Here is a 17750-nt window from a genome sequence, read left to right as displayed (position 1 = left end):
GGTCTGCAAGAGCAACAAGTGCACTGTACGTTTATGTTTCATGCAGCAGCCAAGACGGACAGCCACCTTGTTTTTAATAATAATCCAATAATTAGTGAATAATTAGGACCATATTTTCTTATGCTCCAGCTGTCAGAGCAGCTCACAGATCACTGCACCTGTACATAGCCCATCTGTAAATAGCCCATCCAACTACCTCATCCCCATATTGTTATTTATTTTTTTGCTGTATCTCTACTTGCACATTCATCTTCTGCACCTCTATCAATCCAGTGTTTAATAGCTAAATTGTAATTGTTTCGCCACTATGGTCTATTTATTGCCTTACCTCCCTTATCTTACCTCATTTGCACACACTGTATATATACTTTTTTTTGTACACTTGTTGTACACTTGTTTATTCCATGTGTATGGAATAAACACTATGTTGTTGTTTGTGTCACACTGCTTTGCTTTATCTTGGCCAGGTCGCAGTTGTAAATAAGAACTTGTTCTCAACTAGCCTACCTGGTTAAATAAAGGTGAAATAAAATAAATAAATAAATGTGTTGTAATTAACCAGAGCGACTCATCCCCCAAGTCTCCCATAGCACTTTAGTCAAAAGTAGTGCACTATATAGAGAATATGGTGCCATATGGGACGCAAACACAGAGTAAGCTTTCACCACGTATGGATGTCTCATCACCATCACCATCATTCAATCTAATTTACAAACCCAATGACATTTGATGACGCATCTCTGATTAACTGGGGCAATGAGTCGTTTTCCCAGAACTCTGACAGATACACATGCTGTCAAGGAGAAGAAAAATATTGTAGGGGAAGTAAGAGCACTTGTGTTACAGACGAAGTGTCCAAGTGGAGTAGAATAAGAAGAAAAACACAGGGGAAAAAAATATTTCTCTATCCCAAATGGCACTATAGTCCCTATATAGTGCACTAAATTTGTCCTGAGTCCTATGAGCCCTGGTCGAAAGAAAAAGTGGACTAAAAAGTGAATAGGTTGCCATTTGGGATGCATGCATTATTGCACAACATGTGTTTTGGCACTGCTGCATTCAGTCTCAGTTTATTGGAATGTCATAGACAATTATTGTTTATTGTCAATTAGATCAACTTCAATACTACAATTCTCCTTTATAGAGTGAGAAATCATCTTATAGATGATTTGAGTAGTGTATATGAAGACTGCATGTATAATAAACTCAATCCAAATAACTTCACAGGTATTTATTGTAAAGGGTTTAAACACTGCTTCCCATGCTTGTTCAATGAACCATAAACAATTAATGAACATGCACCTGTGGAACGGTCGTTAAGACACTAACAGTTTACAGACGGTAGGCAATTAAGGTCACAGTTATGAAAACTTAGAACACTAAAGAGGCCTTTCCATTGACTCTGAAAAACACCAAAAGAAAGATGCCCAGGGTCCCTGCTCATCTGCGTGAACGTGCCTTAGGCATGCTGCAAGGAGGCATGATGACTGCAGATGTGGCCAGGGCAATAAATTGCAGTGTCCATACTGTGAGACGCCTAAGACAGCGCTACAGGGAGACAGGACGGACAGCTGATCATCCTCGCAGTGGCAGACCACATGTAACAACACCTGCACAGGATCGGTACATCCGAACATCACACCTGCGGGACAGGTACAGGACGGCAACAACAACTGCCCGAGTTACACCAGGAATGCACAATCCCTCCATCAGTGCTCAGACTGTCCACAATAGGCTGAGAGAGGCTGGACTGAGGGCTTGTAGGCCTGTTGTAAGGCAGGTCCTCACCAGACATCACCGGCAACAACGTCGCCTATGGGCACAAACCCACCGTCGCTGGACCAGACAGGACTGGCAAAAAGTGCTCTTCACTGACGAGTCGCGGTTTTGTCTCACCAGGGGTGATGGTTGGATTCGCGATTATCGTCGAAGGAATGAGCGTTACACCGAGGCCTGTACTCTGGAGCGGGATCGATTTGGAGGTGGAGGGTCCGTCATGGTCTGGGGTGGTGTGTCACAGCATCATCGGACTGAGCTTGTTGTCATTGCAGGCAATCTCAACGCTGTGCGTTACAGGGAAGACATCCTCCTCCCTCATGTGGTACCCTTCCTGCATCCTCATCCTGACATGACCCTCCAGCATGGCAATGCCACCAGCCATACTGCTCATTCTGTGTGTGATTTCCTGCAAGACAGGAATGTCAGTGTTCTGCCATGGCCCACGGATCTCAATCCCATTGAGCACATCTGGGTCCTGTTGGATCGGAGGGTGAGGGCTAGAGCCATTCCCCCCAGAAATGTCCGGGAAATTGCAGGTGCCTTGGTGGAAGAGTGGGGTAACATCTCACAGCAAATCTGGTGCAGTCCATGAGAAAGAGATGCACTGCAGTACTTAATGCAGCTGGTAGCCACACCAGATACTGACTGTTAATTTTGATTTTGCCCCCCCCTTTTTTCAGGGACACATTATTCCATTTCTGTTAGTCACATGTCTGTGGAACTTGTTCAGTTTATGTCTCAGTTGTTGAATCTTATGTTCATACAAATATTTGCAAATGTTAAGTTTGCTGAAAATAAACGCAGTTGACAGTGAGATGACGTTTCTTTTTTTGCTGAGTTTACATAAAGCCTTTATAAATTGTAGTTAATTTAAAGTAGAACACTGGTTTTTACAGTAAATTGATTGATTGATTTGTTGTACGTTTTTCAGATCCCCAACTCAAAGGCTAATAACACACTGCATTTTCATATTCTCTCCGTAATGTTTAGAGTTTGGATTCCAACTCAGCTGAGGCCAGGTCTGATAGGGGATGAGTACAATATTGCCCAGCACGTTGACACTAGGTGTGATCAGCCTTGTAACACTGGAACCATTTCAGAGTTGTTGAGAGTTGTTCTTGAATGAATTAGAAGTGATGGTTCAGAATTACTGGGTCGAAAATGAAATTGAGGCAGACTCCCTCGCACAAGTAAATCAGGACTATTAAACACTTTTCATTTCCTTTAAACCACTTTACTGTACCATAAAACGTGAGGAGTCACGCAATAAACATCTCACCTCGGTTTAATACAGCGATAGATAATGAAATAAATGTCTTAAAAGGATTAAAAAGTGCATGGCCTTGCAAATCTGTAAACAGCCACCTTGCTTTTGGGGGTGTGTGTGTGTGATGGGGGGGGGGGGGGTCTTTAACATCTATAATTATAATACACGTGTCGGAGAGAGTTTACTGCTTTCCCAATATTGTTGGAGTAACAAGGCCACAAAAGCACACCCAAGGATGGGCCGCACACTTGGTACAGGGGGAGGCGGGGGTAAAAAGTTGAACAAGGCAGAGAGAGAGAGATAGAGAAGGAGAGAAAACGAAGGGGTGGGATGTACGATTGAGTGCCTGATGTAAACCGTGTCACAGCCGCTGCGATATTTACAACCCTGCGCCAAGGTGTGCACAGGATTTTAAAAGGCATTTTCTAATTACGTTACTAGGCCCCTGCAGTGAGTGCTTGCTTGCATCCCAAATGGCAGCCTATTCCCTATTGGCCCTGGTCGAAAGTAGTGCACTATGTAAGGAATAGGGTGCCATTTGGGACAGGCACATTGCCTAGCGGAACCGAGTGGCACATTGTGGTGGTCGACACGTGGGATTGGCTGGTGGCTCACCATGTGCATTACCTGGCAGCAAAGGTGGCAGAGGGATACACAAGTGATGTACATCTATGGAAAATCCTAGGGCCTCATGGTTAACGCTGAGTGCGATGAAAAGCAAACAGGCGGTCAGGCTGTCATTTTTTACCTGGGCGGGAGGGCGGGTTGCTTTATGTGTTGTTTGCACACACACTTTGATTTACTCAACATTTAATGCACGCCCCCGATCTTGAGTAGGCAATCAAACGTCCCATCTATGCATGTGTGATGAGGGTAAGTTGAAATGCTAAGTGTTTGTTAATGTGTGTACCTGTCCGTGTGTGTGTGTGTGTGTGTGGTGTGTGTGTGCGTGTGTGCGTGTGTGCGTGTGTGCGTGTGTGTCTATAAGGGCCATACTGTATAAGCAACTGTCTGCAAAATGATACTCTGGGCCTACATTTTTATATATGATATGTGTGGGTGTGGGTGTAAATTACACATATACCATATGTTAAACTTTCTGTGCTCTGCCCTCAGAGAAACTGATATGAAACAGGTAGAGAATGAAATGACTATCTGTAGGCCTACGTATGTATATGTGATATGTGGTTGGATGTACTGTATCTTACACATACAGGTGTAGGATCTTAATTGGATCACTCTTTTGTTGCTGAGAATTTTCCCGCACCGGAGGAAATGCAGACAAGCTTGGTGATTTACATACATTCTAGAGTTCGAGGGTTTGAAAATAGTTTCACTATTTGAATAGTATCATACATTGTTGTCGGATATTCAAAATACATGTGTTTATTTTTTACGTAAATGTTTTACCTGAGCACTGCTGCGCGAGGGATAGGCTGCTCTTTTGCTCTATTACTGTAGCTGTGGAAGTTATAAGGGGCGTGTAGCGAGCAGACGGAGGGAAAATGAGAGACGCCAAGGCAACTCGGGCTACAGCCAAGGCTAGCTAACTTGTAGCAACCACAATGTTATTTATCATCCCATCACTGGAGTAGCCTAGTTAGCTAGCTAAGTTAGCCACCTATAGCAAGCTAGGCTAATTGAGGCCAAACCCATTCAGATAAAACAACAGCCTACCTGTTGGTTGGTCGTTGTAGCCTACTCCTTTTAATTTCGCTAACTTGCATTGCATTAGTGAACTCTCACGCCACTTGCTACACATTGAGCCTCTCTGCCACTTTGATTGGCCAACATAAACAACAAGTTAAAAACGGGAAGGCTATCGGTAGGCTCCCAGTCTTTTTATGGGGCACACGTGCACATCATAAAAAATACATTGAATAGTTTGTTTTATTAAATTAATAAATTGAAATGTCATAGTATATCCTTGCATGTAACATTGTCACATGGATATTTTAATTTAATTTAGAAAAATCCTTTTCAGTGTTATAATCGTTTTACAATAGGACTATAATTGAAATACTTGCAAAAAAGAATACTCTGTTCCATTTATTTTCTATATTTTCTATCCTGAAAAACTCCCCAGTCCTTAATGGTTAAAATCATCCCCATAACATGATGCAGCCACCACTATGCTTGAAAATATGAAGAGTGTCACTTAGTTATGTGTTGTATTGGATTTTCCCCAACCATAACACTTTGTATTCAGGGCAAAAAGTGAATCCCGGAGAAGTTTCCTTCCTCTCTGGCAAATGAGTTAGGAAGGCCACCTGTATCTTTCTAGTGACTGGGTGTATTGCTACACCATCAAAAGTGTATTTAATAACTTCACCGTGCTCAAAGAGATGTTCAATGTCTTTTTTTTTAACCGTCTACCAATAGTTGCCCTTCTTTGCGAGGCACTGGAAATCCTCACTGCTCTTTGTGGTTGAATCTGTGTTTGCAATTCACTGCTCGACTGAGGGATCTTACAGATAATTGCATGTGTGGGGTACAGAGATGAGGTAGTCATAAAAAAATTACTATGTTAATTAAACACTATTATTGCACACATAGTGTGTATTCCTGACAGCTGTCACTGTCATTGTACTCATTCTCTCTCTGCCATCTCCCGTCTTCACAACGACACAAAGGTGTCAACAGTTTCTGCGTTCTAACATGAGATGGCTGCTATACACAAGGGAGTATGGCACACACACACACACACACACACACACACACACACACACACACACACACACACACACACACACACACACACACACACACACACACACACGCACTCCCACAAACAAAGTCACTTCACAGGCAAAGCCTCTTTGCTCAGTTCTCCTCCCTCCTGGAAGGCCTAGTGTCTCTTAGCACCATTGCATTGTCTCCTCTAGGGCTGTTGTGACATAATTACTATATCAGACCCGGTGTGTAATTCCTGCCTCTCTGCTCCCGTCTTGCCCTCCCCCTGTCTCCTCCATGTCTCCCCTCTGTCTCCTCTATGTCTACCCTCTGTCTCCTCTATGTCTACCCTCTGTCTCCACTATGTCTCCTCTATGTCTCCCCTATGTCTACCTTCTGTCTCCTCTATGTCTCCCCTCTGTCTCCCCTCTGTTTCCTCTATGTCTACCCTATGTCTCCCCTATGTCTCCCCTCTGTCGCCACTCTGTCTCCACTCTGTCTTCACTCTGTCTCCTCTACATTGAACTCCAAATGTATTGGGACAGTGACAAATGTTTTGTTATTTTGGCTCTGTACTGGAGCACTTTAGATTTGAAATGGCACAACAACTATGGGGGTTAAACAGCAGACTGTCAGCATTAATTTTAGGATATTTTCATTCATATCGGGTAAACCATTTAGAAATTACAGCACTTTTTGTAGTCCCCCATTTTAGGGGAGCAAAAGTATTTGGTCCCAAATGTATAGCATGCAATGACTACAGTACATCAAGCTTGTGACTCTACAATTTTGTTGGATGCATTTGCTGCTTGCTTTGGTTGTGTTTCAGGTTATTTTGTGCCCAATAGAAATTAATGGTAAATTAGGTATTTTGAGTCATTTTGGAGTAACTCTTATTGCAAATAAGAATATAATTTGTTTCTAAACATTTCTACATGAATGTACACAACCATTGAAAAGTTTGGGGTCACTTAGAAATGTCTCTGTTTTTGAAAGAAAATTAAAAAAAATGTCCATTAATAAAATAACATCATATTGATCAGAAATACCGTGTAGACATTGTTAATGTTGTAAATGAGTATTGTAGCTGGAAATGACATACATAGGCGTACAGAGGCCCATTATCAGCAACCATCACTCCTGTGTTCCAATGGCACATTGTGTTAGTTAATCCAAGTTTATCATTTTAATAGGCTAATTGATCATTAGAAAACCCTTTTGCAATTATGTTAACACAGCGGAAAACTGTTGTCTGATTAAAGAAGCAATAAAACTGTCCTTCTTAAGACTAGTTGAGAATCTGCAGCATCAGCATTTGTCCGTTCCATTAGAGGCTCAAAATGGCCAGAAACAAATAACTTTCTTCTGAAACTTGTCAGTCTATTCTTGTTCTGCGAAATGAAGGCTATTCCATGTGAGAAATTGCCAAGAAACTGACGATCTCGTACAACGCTGTGTACTACTCCCTAGAAAGAGGAGTGGGAGGCCCCGGTGCACAACTGAGCAAGAGGACAAGTACATTAGAGTGTCTAGTTTGAGAAACAGAAGCCTTACAAGTCCTCAATTGGCAGCTTCATTAAATAGTTCCCGCAAAACACCAGTCTCAACGTCAACAGTGAGGAAGCGACTCCGGGATGCTGGCCTTCTAGGCAGAGTTGCAAAGAAAAAGCCATATCTCAGACTGGCCAATAAAAATAAAAAATTAAGTTGGGCAAAATAACACAGACACTGGACAGAGGAACTCTGCCTAGAAGGCCAGCATCCCGGAGTCGACTCTTCGTTGTTGACGTTGAGACTGGTGTTTTGCGGGTACTATTTAATGAAGCTGCCAGTTGAGGACTTGTGAGGCGTCTGTTCTTAAACTAGACACTCTAATGTACTTGTTCTCTTGCTCAGTTGTGCACAACTTCAGTATTACTTACTAAAACTGTTGTTACACTAAGGTTTTTATGATTTTATTTTGTTAGGATTATTTTGCTCTTACTGTAGTAGTGTAGCCCACTCCCGACCGATCACATTGTACAGCACCTGAGTGGTGCAACGGTCTAAGACACTGCATAGCAGTACAAGCTGGTTTGCTACAGATGCTGGTTCAATACCCGTGCCGGCCTTGACTGGGAGACCCATGAGATGACTGTAGGTTTTTGGTTTCTCTTCCTCTAAAAACAGAAATCATTCTAAATAACAAACTGGCTTTATTTACAAATTAGTAACAATGTCTCACCCCATGTTCAAGAATGGCCTTTTTCTCGCTCATTTTACGTTATTTGAAAACAAAATAATCTCCAAAATATTGTTATTTTTTTTAAACAAAGCAATTATTGTTATTAATTTAGAATTATTTTAAAGCCCCTTGGATATTATTTTAAAGCCCATTGGACAGCCTACTCCTTCCTCCCCGTCAGGAAATTGAACCACGGTCTCCCGCGTGCCCGCAAGTTCTGTAGCCTACTCCCGACCGTCACGTTGTACAGCACCATATTATCCATTCCATCCTAACGGAAACCGAGAGGGTTTTTAGTTGTTCTTGGAACAGAAACACCATAATATTCATCAAATTAAGCGAAATTTCTTAAAATCAGTCCCATATACTATGTTCTTACAAAAAAGGTTTTACATTCTCTAGTACGGCCACTATTGAAGGCTATCAAATGCTTCTCAAAGATGCCCTCTGGTGGTCAAACTAGCACAAACTAGCATTAATGGTACCAGTGGTTGGCACTTAAATAACATGCCATAGAATACGCTGCAACTTTTAAAGGACAAACCACTGTATGTCTCTTATATGTCTTCCCTTTGTCTCCTCTCTGTTTCTTCTATGTCTGACTATATAGTACATTGAGTACATATAGTACATAAGACCCATAAAGACTTCCTGTATCTTAGGGTGGAGACCATGTTCAGTCTGCGTTGATCAATCTGTGTTTTCAGTTAATTGGTTATTAGACCAATATTTAAGTTATTAATGGCTGTGGCACTATAGGTCATTGCCATTTTAAAGATATACCGTAACACGGAACCCAAACCGGCTGTGCGCGTGCGCCATCGTGCATAAATGTATTTTGTCCCCCCACACCAAACGTGATCACTCAGGTTAAAATATCAAAACAAACTCTGAACCAATTATATTAATTTGGGGACAGGTCAAAAAGCATTAAACATTTATGGCAATTTAGCTAGCTAGCTTGCACTTGCTAGCTAATTTGTCCTATTTAGCTAGCTTGCTGTTGCTAGCTAATTTGTCCTGGGATATAAACATTGAGTTGTTATATTATCTGAAATGCTTAAGGTCCTCTACTCCACCAATTAATCCACATAAAACCATCAACCGAATCGTTTCTAGTCATCTCTCCTCCTTCCAGGCTTTTTCTTCTCTTGACTTTACATTGCGATTGGCAACTTTCATAAATTAGGTGCATTACCGCCACTGACCTCATTTGTCTTTCAGTCACCCACGTGGGTATTACCAATGAGGAGATAACACGTGGGTACCTGCTTCTATAAATCAATGAGGAGATGGGAGAGGCAGGACTTGCAGCGCGATCTGCGTCAGAAATAGAACTGACTCCTATTTTAGCCCTTGGCAACGCAGACACTCATTGGCACGCGTGAGCGAGGAGTGTGGGTGCAATAATTGAATAATATAGATTTCTACATTTATTTTGCAACGCTCGCGCACCCGACGCAAGCGGTGTAGTCAGCTTATAAGATTAACACTTGTTTGGTGGCTAAATACTGTGCGACAGAGAGGTGAAGTACACCTCTTAATAAAAGTGAATGAATAGCTTTTAGGTTACAGTGAGTACCATTCGCCTACCATTACCTGCATTTTTCTATGAATTATACGGTACAACAACAAAGAACATATTTTCATGGGTAGAGAATATAGGGAGGCAAAATGAGATTGCCTTCCCAAAGAAATCAATTTTACTTTTGATTACTATAACAAGATGTAACAATACATGAAGTGTCTCCTTTTGGGCCACTAATGGAGAGGAACATTGCAATATGGGAGAAAGTAATAGCTCCGAGCTTTCAGCCTCTATACTCCCCGGGATTCATGAAATCAAGTGTATACGCATAAAGATCGGTCGATAGATTTAAATGACAGAAACACATTTGGCTCTTTAGCTCTGTGATTGTAAAGTGAATAGCAGTCTATGCAGGATGGAGTGTCAGTCAGTGCAATGTGTAAGTGCAGACCCAGATTCAGGTATTATGGAGGGTTTGGCCAACATATAACCAGTTATGTCAGATTTGGGTCCGAGCTAAATTGGCCAAACTCTCTCCGTGTATAGTATGATTGCCTTTCAGTGACAATATGGTGTGTCTATTATAGCCAATCATGTCAGGTGTTGGTTGAAGCCTAGTTGGCCACACTGTCCATATAAATTGCATTGGAGTACAAAAATGGCATCTTTAGCCAATTAAGTCATGTTTCAGTTGGAACCGAGTTGGCTAAACTATGTTCATGTTTACGATTGCCTTGGACCGCAAAAATGGCATCTTTATCCAGTCATGTCCGGTTTGGGTTGGAACAGAGTTGGCCAGACTGTCCCTGTACGATTGCCTTTTTAGTGTAAATATGTCATCTATAGCTAATCATGTGAGGATCCGTTTCGAACCAGGTTGGCCAAACTCTTTGGTGCAAACATGGCGTCCATCAAACTCAGCTTTGGACACTGTGACCCACCTGTCTGCGCAGATCCCTGGTCTTCTTGGTCATCTTGTCGATGGCAGAGTTCAGCGGGTCTCCTTTCTCTTTCCTGCCAGTCTGTAGAGAGAGGGAAACACAGAGACACGGTGTTACCTCAGTGTTACCTGTGTAACATTACTAATTCATCATCACACACACAAATGCTCACATCAAAAAGTGCATTATGCTTGTAATACACTACAGGAGGGAATGGGAGTACAAAGGTTTGTACTGCAGTTAAAAGGGATTAGAGGAGGGGAATCATTCTTGGAATACTCTCTGCCTCCGGTTTCTTATAAGTGACTTTGGATGTTCAAGATGTAAGAGAAAGTAGCAGGGCTGGATAAAATAAGAACTTGAGGGTACTACAATACACACAGATTGAGGAGAGTATTGAGCAAATAAGATGGTGGTGACAGACATCAGGGGAGCAACTGCGGAACCATTTCTGAGAAATTCCATCAAGCATGAAACCAAGTTAGCAAGTGAAGTACTGTGGGCTTTGGAGGTACACACGCAAATGTAACTAGGTGGGTTTCTGTACATGCTAACTAGGCCACTTGGACTTTTAGCTCTCAACAAATGACGCCCATTGTTGTTAGTGAATGAGTGACTAAAAATACAAAAATATAGCTTCTTTCTCAAGGGTTTTTAGCTGTCAACGAAAACCCCATTTTGTTAGTGAGTAAGCAACTATAAAGACAAAACAGAGAGAAAGAGGGGTCAATATGAGACCTTGTCTTCTTGGAGAACAATTAGGAGTTTCTGTGGTGTTAGCGGCAGCTAGGCTGCTGGCCCTTCCTTCTGCCCCCTCTCCCCTCAGGCCCTCTCAGACAGCCCACAGCTGGTTGCAGTCACAAGTGTCACCTCACGCTAAATAACAATAATATCTCTCTCTCTCATATCTCTCTCTCTCTCTCTCTCTCTCTCTCTCTCTCTATATATATATATATATATATATATCTCTCTCTCTATATATATATATATATATATATATATATATATATCTCTATATATCTCTATATATATCTCTCTCTATATATATATCTCTCTCTCTATATATATATATCTCTCTCTCTCTATATATATATATATATATCTCTCTCTCTCTCTCTCTATATATATATATATCTCTATATATCTCTCTCTCTCTCTCTCTCTCTCTCTTTCTCTCTCTCAAAAAATTGAAAAATCAAGTGGTGGCCATTAAATATTGATGGCACACCAAGGGCGAGCGATGTTCCATTTCAAGCGACACGGGGCTGCATTAACGTAAGTGAGATTCCATCTATTGTCTCAGGTATCGGCGAGGAGGAGGGAAAACAGGGGGCAGGTGACATGCAGTGTTCCCTAGGGAGCCTGGGAAATGGACTTGGGCATGCCGGGCCGGGCGGTTGGCTGGTTGGCGGTTGAATGCATTGTCATGCCTCAAGATGCGAGCAGTTAATAAGTATAAAACAGATTGCCTATCAGAGATATAAAATCCATTACTGCCTGATGGAATCAAAGGAGAATGACTGCCAGAGAGAAGGATAAACGGTCCCCCAAAAAAGATTTATTGTTTATGGGCTACGGCGAGCGAAAAATAATGCTGACGCTGAGACTGATATTCCAAAGCATTCTGGTAATTACCTTAGTAGACTCCCTTTCATTTTCACAGTGACCCCTTTGGAGCGTATGGGGTCCCATTTGGAGGCCTATGATGATGAAAGCAGAGATAACCTTTGCGTCGGGGGCTGCCATTAAATATGGCATAAAGATGCTATCACTAATGTTGTGTTAGGAATTTGTTTTGGATGATTTAATAGGGTGATTAGGGTGGGCGATGAGGCGGCTTGATTCCTACAGGCCGGGGTTAGACGTCGGGGGTTAGGGATCGCACACAGCTACACTTCTTAACCTCTTCTCAGACAGGCGGGAGGGATGGATGGAGAGGAGAAGTGAGAGGGAGAGGGGAATAAAGATGACAAAAAAGGGAGATGAAGAGAACGAGAGATAAATAAATGGCACAATGTATGGCAAAAATGAAGGTGAGGGAATGCAAAAAGAGGGGGAGACAAACAGATGATAAAAAGAGAGACGGGAGTGATAAATTGGGTATACAGTATGTAGGGGACTTAAATAGAATCCTTGAATATATGGGGATGTTAGAAGGCGGGTTTAAACAAACACCCTTTAACAAACGCTGTTTGCTGCATTCAACGTGAATTCAGTTACAACCAGGTGCAATTTGCTGGCTACACTGATGTAGCCAGCAAATTCGGTCCATTAGAAGTCGTCTCTTACCGCAATACCTGAGCGCATCAAGGATCCAAATCAACAGATTGTACAGAGACGCCGATGATACTCCAGTCAAAGCAATAGTAGAGCATACAAAATTAATTGCCCAGTTGCTATAGCAACCCCATTCCAATTCCGCCCTACAGTGGAGTGTGTTAACATCATTATCTTGGTGGGAAGAGAGAACAACCTAACATTTACAGATGTAGGATCTTAATTTGATCACTCTTTTGTTGCTGAGAATTTTCCTGCAAAGAATGAAATGCAAACGTGTAGTGTATTCGAGATTTACAAAAGCTTCTAAAGTTTGTAATGTCAAACTTGACTTTCCCAGATGAAAAATGTATCAACCCCTACAAAAATGGCTATTAATTAGAATCCACATAATAATTCACATTTCCTGTTGCTGCAAGATTATATTGCTGCTGTAGCAAACTGGCTCAAATTAAGATCCTACATCTGTACATGCTCTCCCATCCTAGCCTAGCAAAGAAGCAGTATAATACTAATATGGAGGGTAGTGTAGATACTGGACATGCCAATGAGTGGTAAGGATGATCAACTACATGAACGGTTAGACCTGTCTTGGATGTGAACACCATATCCTCATTATATCACTATGGGAGCGTTTCACATGTCTCGTCCACTCTATTACAGAGCCGTCACAATACTACAGCCACTCCGTTATACAGTGCTAGATATGGGAGATAATGGTGGCCCTTATAGCCCTCGATGTGATGTTCCCCATATTACAGGCCTACATATCGTTGTGTATGTCCTTGGCTAGATATCACTTCAGTCTTGTTGGAGTGTTCATTATTTGCTTTCCAATATGGTATCTGGTGCTGCTGTACAGCTAAATTACACTTGAAGAAATGTTTGATTGAATATTAAAAGGTCCCACTGAGATGAACCCAGGCTAAGTCCCAAATGACACCCTATTCCCAATATATTGCAAAACTTTTAACAAGGGCCCTATTTCTGTTGACTGAACTATAGATTTCTTAAAGGGGATGTTGCGCTAGGGAGGAGGTATGTGTTGTGTTACCACTCTCCTTATGATACTGAAAGCAGAACAGAACACTCAACATCATGACGTCTGTTTGTCTATTTCGTGCCCCAATCAGAATTCAGATCAGGCCCCTCCGACTCCCTTCCTTCCTTCTTTCATTCTTTTGTTTCTATTTTTGGTCATTCTCCATGCATGGTGCCTCGACGTTCTGTCAATCTCAATGTGTTTGTCACCGCAAGGGCTATAAACATTATTGTTTCCCATTAGGCCTGAAATTGCTTCCCATCAAACAAGACACAAAAAAAAATTGCGAGAGGGGAATGCCCCCAACAGATCACACTAAACGGCAATGGCCCCCCCCTCTTTAAAATCGCGCCTCCACCGCCCGAGAGCATTCTCGGACCAATCATAGCAATTTAAACGATGTCCGGGCCTCTAGAGCCCCTCTGTCTGTCCACAGGGTCTTATTTGGGTCCCTGGGAGAAGTAGGCACAGGCGAAGGTCATGACCCAAGGGTTATACACTCCAATAGATCTATTAAAGAGCAGGAACAACTTCCTGTCCAATATAACAACCAATCAGAGACCTCTATTTACAGACATGTAACAATGGAGTGATGAGCTACTGAAAGTGACAGCCTTAAGAGTTGGCAAGACAGCACAAACATATCTAGGATCAGGCTAACGGAGTGGACTGTTCATCCTAGCATTTTCTTACCTTATCATGAGGGTTTATTCAAGAGACACTCTTGTCCTGTTTTTTATTATTGTTACTTTTACGAAATATTGTCTGCTGGTTCAAGAGGAGTGAGATCTTGACAGACACACTTAGCATATGGGTTTATGGGGAGACTCTCTTATGGAGTACTCCAACTGGCACTTGAATAGGTCCCTCTTGTAAAAGAGATGTGATCTCAATGAGAATAACCCATATGAATAAAGAATGAAAACACTGCTCTCCAATTCCCTTGGGTATTGTTCTGTTCAAGATGATTGAGATCGATGACAACCCATGGTAAATAAACATCTTTGTATGCAGCGAGGCAGTGAGTGTCAATGACTGCATGGGAACACTACACAACGTCTACATCCCTAGGCCTATTTGGGGTCACGGTCAGGTCTAATAGTTCTGGTCTCTGAAAGAGAATGAGAAAACAGGAAGTCCATTGAAATAGATATGATTCCTCCCATTCATGTAATGTATTGCTGTTATGCCCTTGGGCCAAGGCCCCTGCAACCAGAGGAAGCATGGATTTTCCTCCATGTAGATGTTGAGCAGCATTAGGAATTAATCATTCGACACACACACACACACACACACACACACACACACACACACACACACACACACACACACACACACACACACACACACACACACACACACACACACACACACACACACACACACACACACACACACACCTCCTCAGCCTCGGTCCTAATGGTAATAGAGCACGGTGCACCAAACAGTGAGGAGAAACCCTCAGTCTCATAATCTGGATGGATAGGCCAGGGCTGCAAGCCCATATTTAACTAGGCAAGGGGAATGCAACAAAAGGCAAACCCACCTAGCATACACACAAGTGTGTGTGTGTTTTAAATTGTTCTTCAGCTCTTAAGGTTCCTTGGAGAACTCTTTCCAAATAAAGAGTCCCACTGTAACGCCGGCACGTTTTGGACTTCTAACCCTTTTTAAACATGTGTTTGAGCTACAGACTTCTGGGTTGTACCATTGGATTTGTCTATTTCCATTAGTATGTGATTAAAGGGGGCTGAGCTAGAATGGAGTTTGTCAGCCAAGGGCAGATCCTAAAGGGGTCCAGGGCCGGGTCTTTTTACAAAAATGTCAAAGAAAAAGCTGAGACTCTCACAAACACATACGTTTCGCTCTATGACGCTCACAAGCTAAACAGTACTCAGTAGAAGGTAAGAGGTTTTTCTACATTCCCAGGACATAGTGTCTATAATACTGTAGAAAGCTCACTAATTTGCTGTCACAAACTCCATACTCCACACAGTTGTCACTGACTAGTTGGATTTTCATTTCCCACTATGCAAATCAATTCTGTAGTTACAGCATTCATATTTATTCATTTTTATCAGGTTTTTGGTTTAGTGACCTTATATTATGGGAAATTGTTTTGTCTTCTACTTGTAGCCATGGTTGTCCTGAAAATAAAATGGAAAAACGCTTAATTGTGAGGCTAAATATAAGGGCTGGACATGCAGATACATTCTTAAAGGTTCGTGAAATGTAACATGTCTTGTGTTGGGTCTGTAACTCTGTAAAGAGTTAAATTAACACTCCGTGGTGTAAGATAAACTCAATGTTAGTTTATTGCAGTCAAATGACCAAATCGCCCTCTAGTGGCCTCATGGGTGGAACATTATTAATCTATTTGTTTCATTTCAGAAAATCTGGTGTTTCTATGTCAAAATATTTTGTTATATTTCAGTCTTCTGTGATATACAGTACCAGTGAAAAGTTTGGATACACCTACTCATTACAGGGTTTTTATTTATTTTTTACTATTTTCTACATTATAGAATAATAAGGAAGACATCAAAACTATGAAATAACACATATGAATCATGTAGTAACCCAGAAAGTGTTCAACAAATCAAAACATATTTGAGATTCTTCAAAGTAGCCACCCTTTGCCTTGATGACAGCTTTGCACATTCTTGGCATTCCCAAAGTCTATGAGTATCCATAGCAACGGCTCCTCTTTGGCTGCTCTGCTCAATGAAGAGAGGAGAGAGCAGTTAGCTACTTTTCGTCACTCCAAAAAATTCCAACAAAACTGAAGGAACATTATTATTTTCTGTGATATAATCTCTCCTATTTTAAATAAATTGAAGCACTTTGACACCATGTTATGATCTTAGTCATACATGGCTGTACTGCACAGCAGAGCAAATGCAAATTGCTTAACTTAAAAATGTTAGTGATTCATTTAGTGATACCCGAGCCCTGCCCATACCCTAGTTATTGATGAGAAAACAGGCCCTACCCGGCACTAACCCGATGTATAATGTCCGGGCTCATCGGGCTCATGTCAGGTAACAGAGCTCTACCTGTAACTTGGCCCTCAAAAGAAGGCCTTATTAAACATGTATTGTATTGACTTAAATAATAAACATTTTATGACGACATATTTACTTACAATATCACTTGGTGAAGGCCACAGGAGTGACAATGAATGAATGCAACAACCATGTCTCTGTCACTAGCAAACACAGTCGTGGGTGGTACTGGTGACAAAAAAAGAATCACTCGACAGGCACCCTGGGAAATATGCAAATAAGGTTTTAAACCCTACAGCAGGGCTAAACAAACCTTGGTCCTGGAGGGCTGAAACATTTCTGGTTTTGTGCGTGTGTGTGTGTGTCACGTGCATGCACACACATACACACACAGAAGCCAGTATCACAGAGGAGAGGACATGACGACATTAGTCATCCAGGCTGCCTGGAGAACCACATGCTAATATGTCATTTAGGCGCTGTCGGGAGGCGGAGGATTAAGAGATCATGCCATCCAAAGTAAAAAGAGAGCAGAATCAGAGGATGTTCAGAGAGAGAAAGAGCTTCTCATCTAGACTCCTGTGACTTAAAGGGGCAATCTGGGATTCAAACGCCGACAAAGAGTCAATAGCTATATGGTTATTAATTTAAATGAAGTCCAAAAATAGATTTTCCAATCCTAGATTTCACTGTTAATTAGGACTTGCATGTATTATATGAGTTTCACACAAGGAAAAATAGGATAATCAAAGAAGAAAAGATAGAGGGGAGACACTCATAAACCGTTGTATTGTATTGCATTGTTATAATACACATCATGGCGGAAGAGTGTACTATCAATGTCATTACTTTGTATTCAAAGTCAAAACCCCTGTCCGTGCTTTTGTGTTTTTTTCCCAAGAATTGATAATCGCCCTGGCCTAGTTGCCAGCTAGAGCTCTTCCAAATCTGCATTACGTAGATTATGAAACGGTGAAATACAGCGGCCGGAATTCTAACCAGGGAGGAAAACCC

The 17750-nt window shown here is 41.7% G+C and overlaps 1 protein-coding gene across 1 annotated transcript in view; it reads right to left on the bottom strand.

Annotated features, from left to right (window-relative positions):
• The window catches only part of LOC106609934 (catenin alpha-2), a 767831-nt gene that overhangs the window by 184216 nt on the left and 565865 nt on the right, over window positions 1–17750 (bottom strand). The window contains exon 8 of the mRNA XM_045722643.2: window positions 10413–10493. Coding sequence (XP_045578599.1) covers window positions 10413–10493 — 81 coding nt within the window. The remainder of the gene's footprint in view (window positions 1–10412; window positions 10494–17750) is intronic.

This window comes from Salmo salar, chromosome 08 (genome assembly GCF_965601325.2).
Source record: "Salmo salar chromosome 08, fSalSal1, whole genome shotgun sequence".
NCBI lineage: Eukaryota > Metazoa > Chordata > Actinopteri > Salmoniformes > Salmonidae > Salmo > Salmo salar.
The sequence above is the reverse complement of the archived record's forward strand: the minus strand, read 5'-3'. Positions and strand labels throughout refer to the sequence as shown.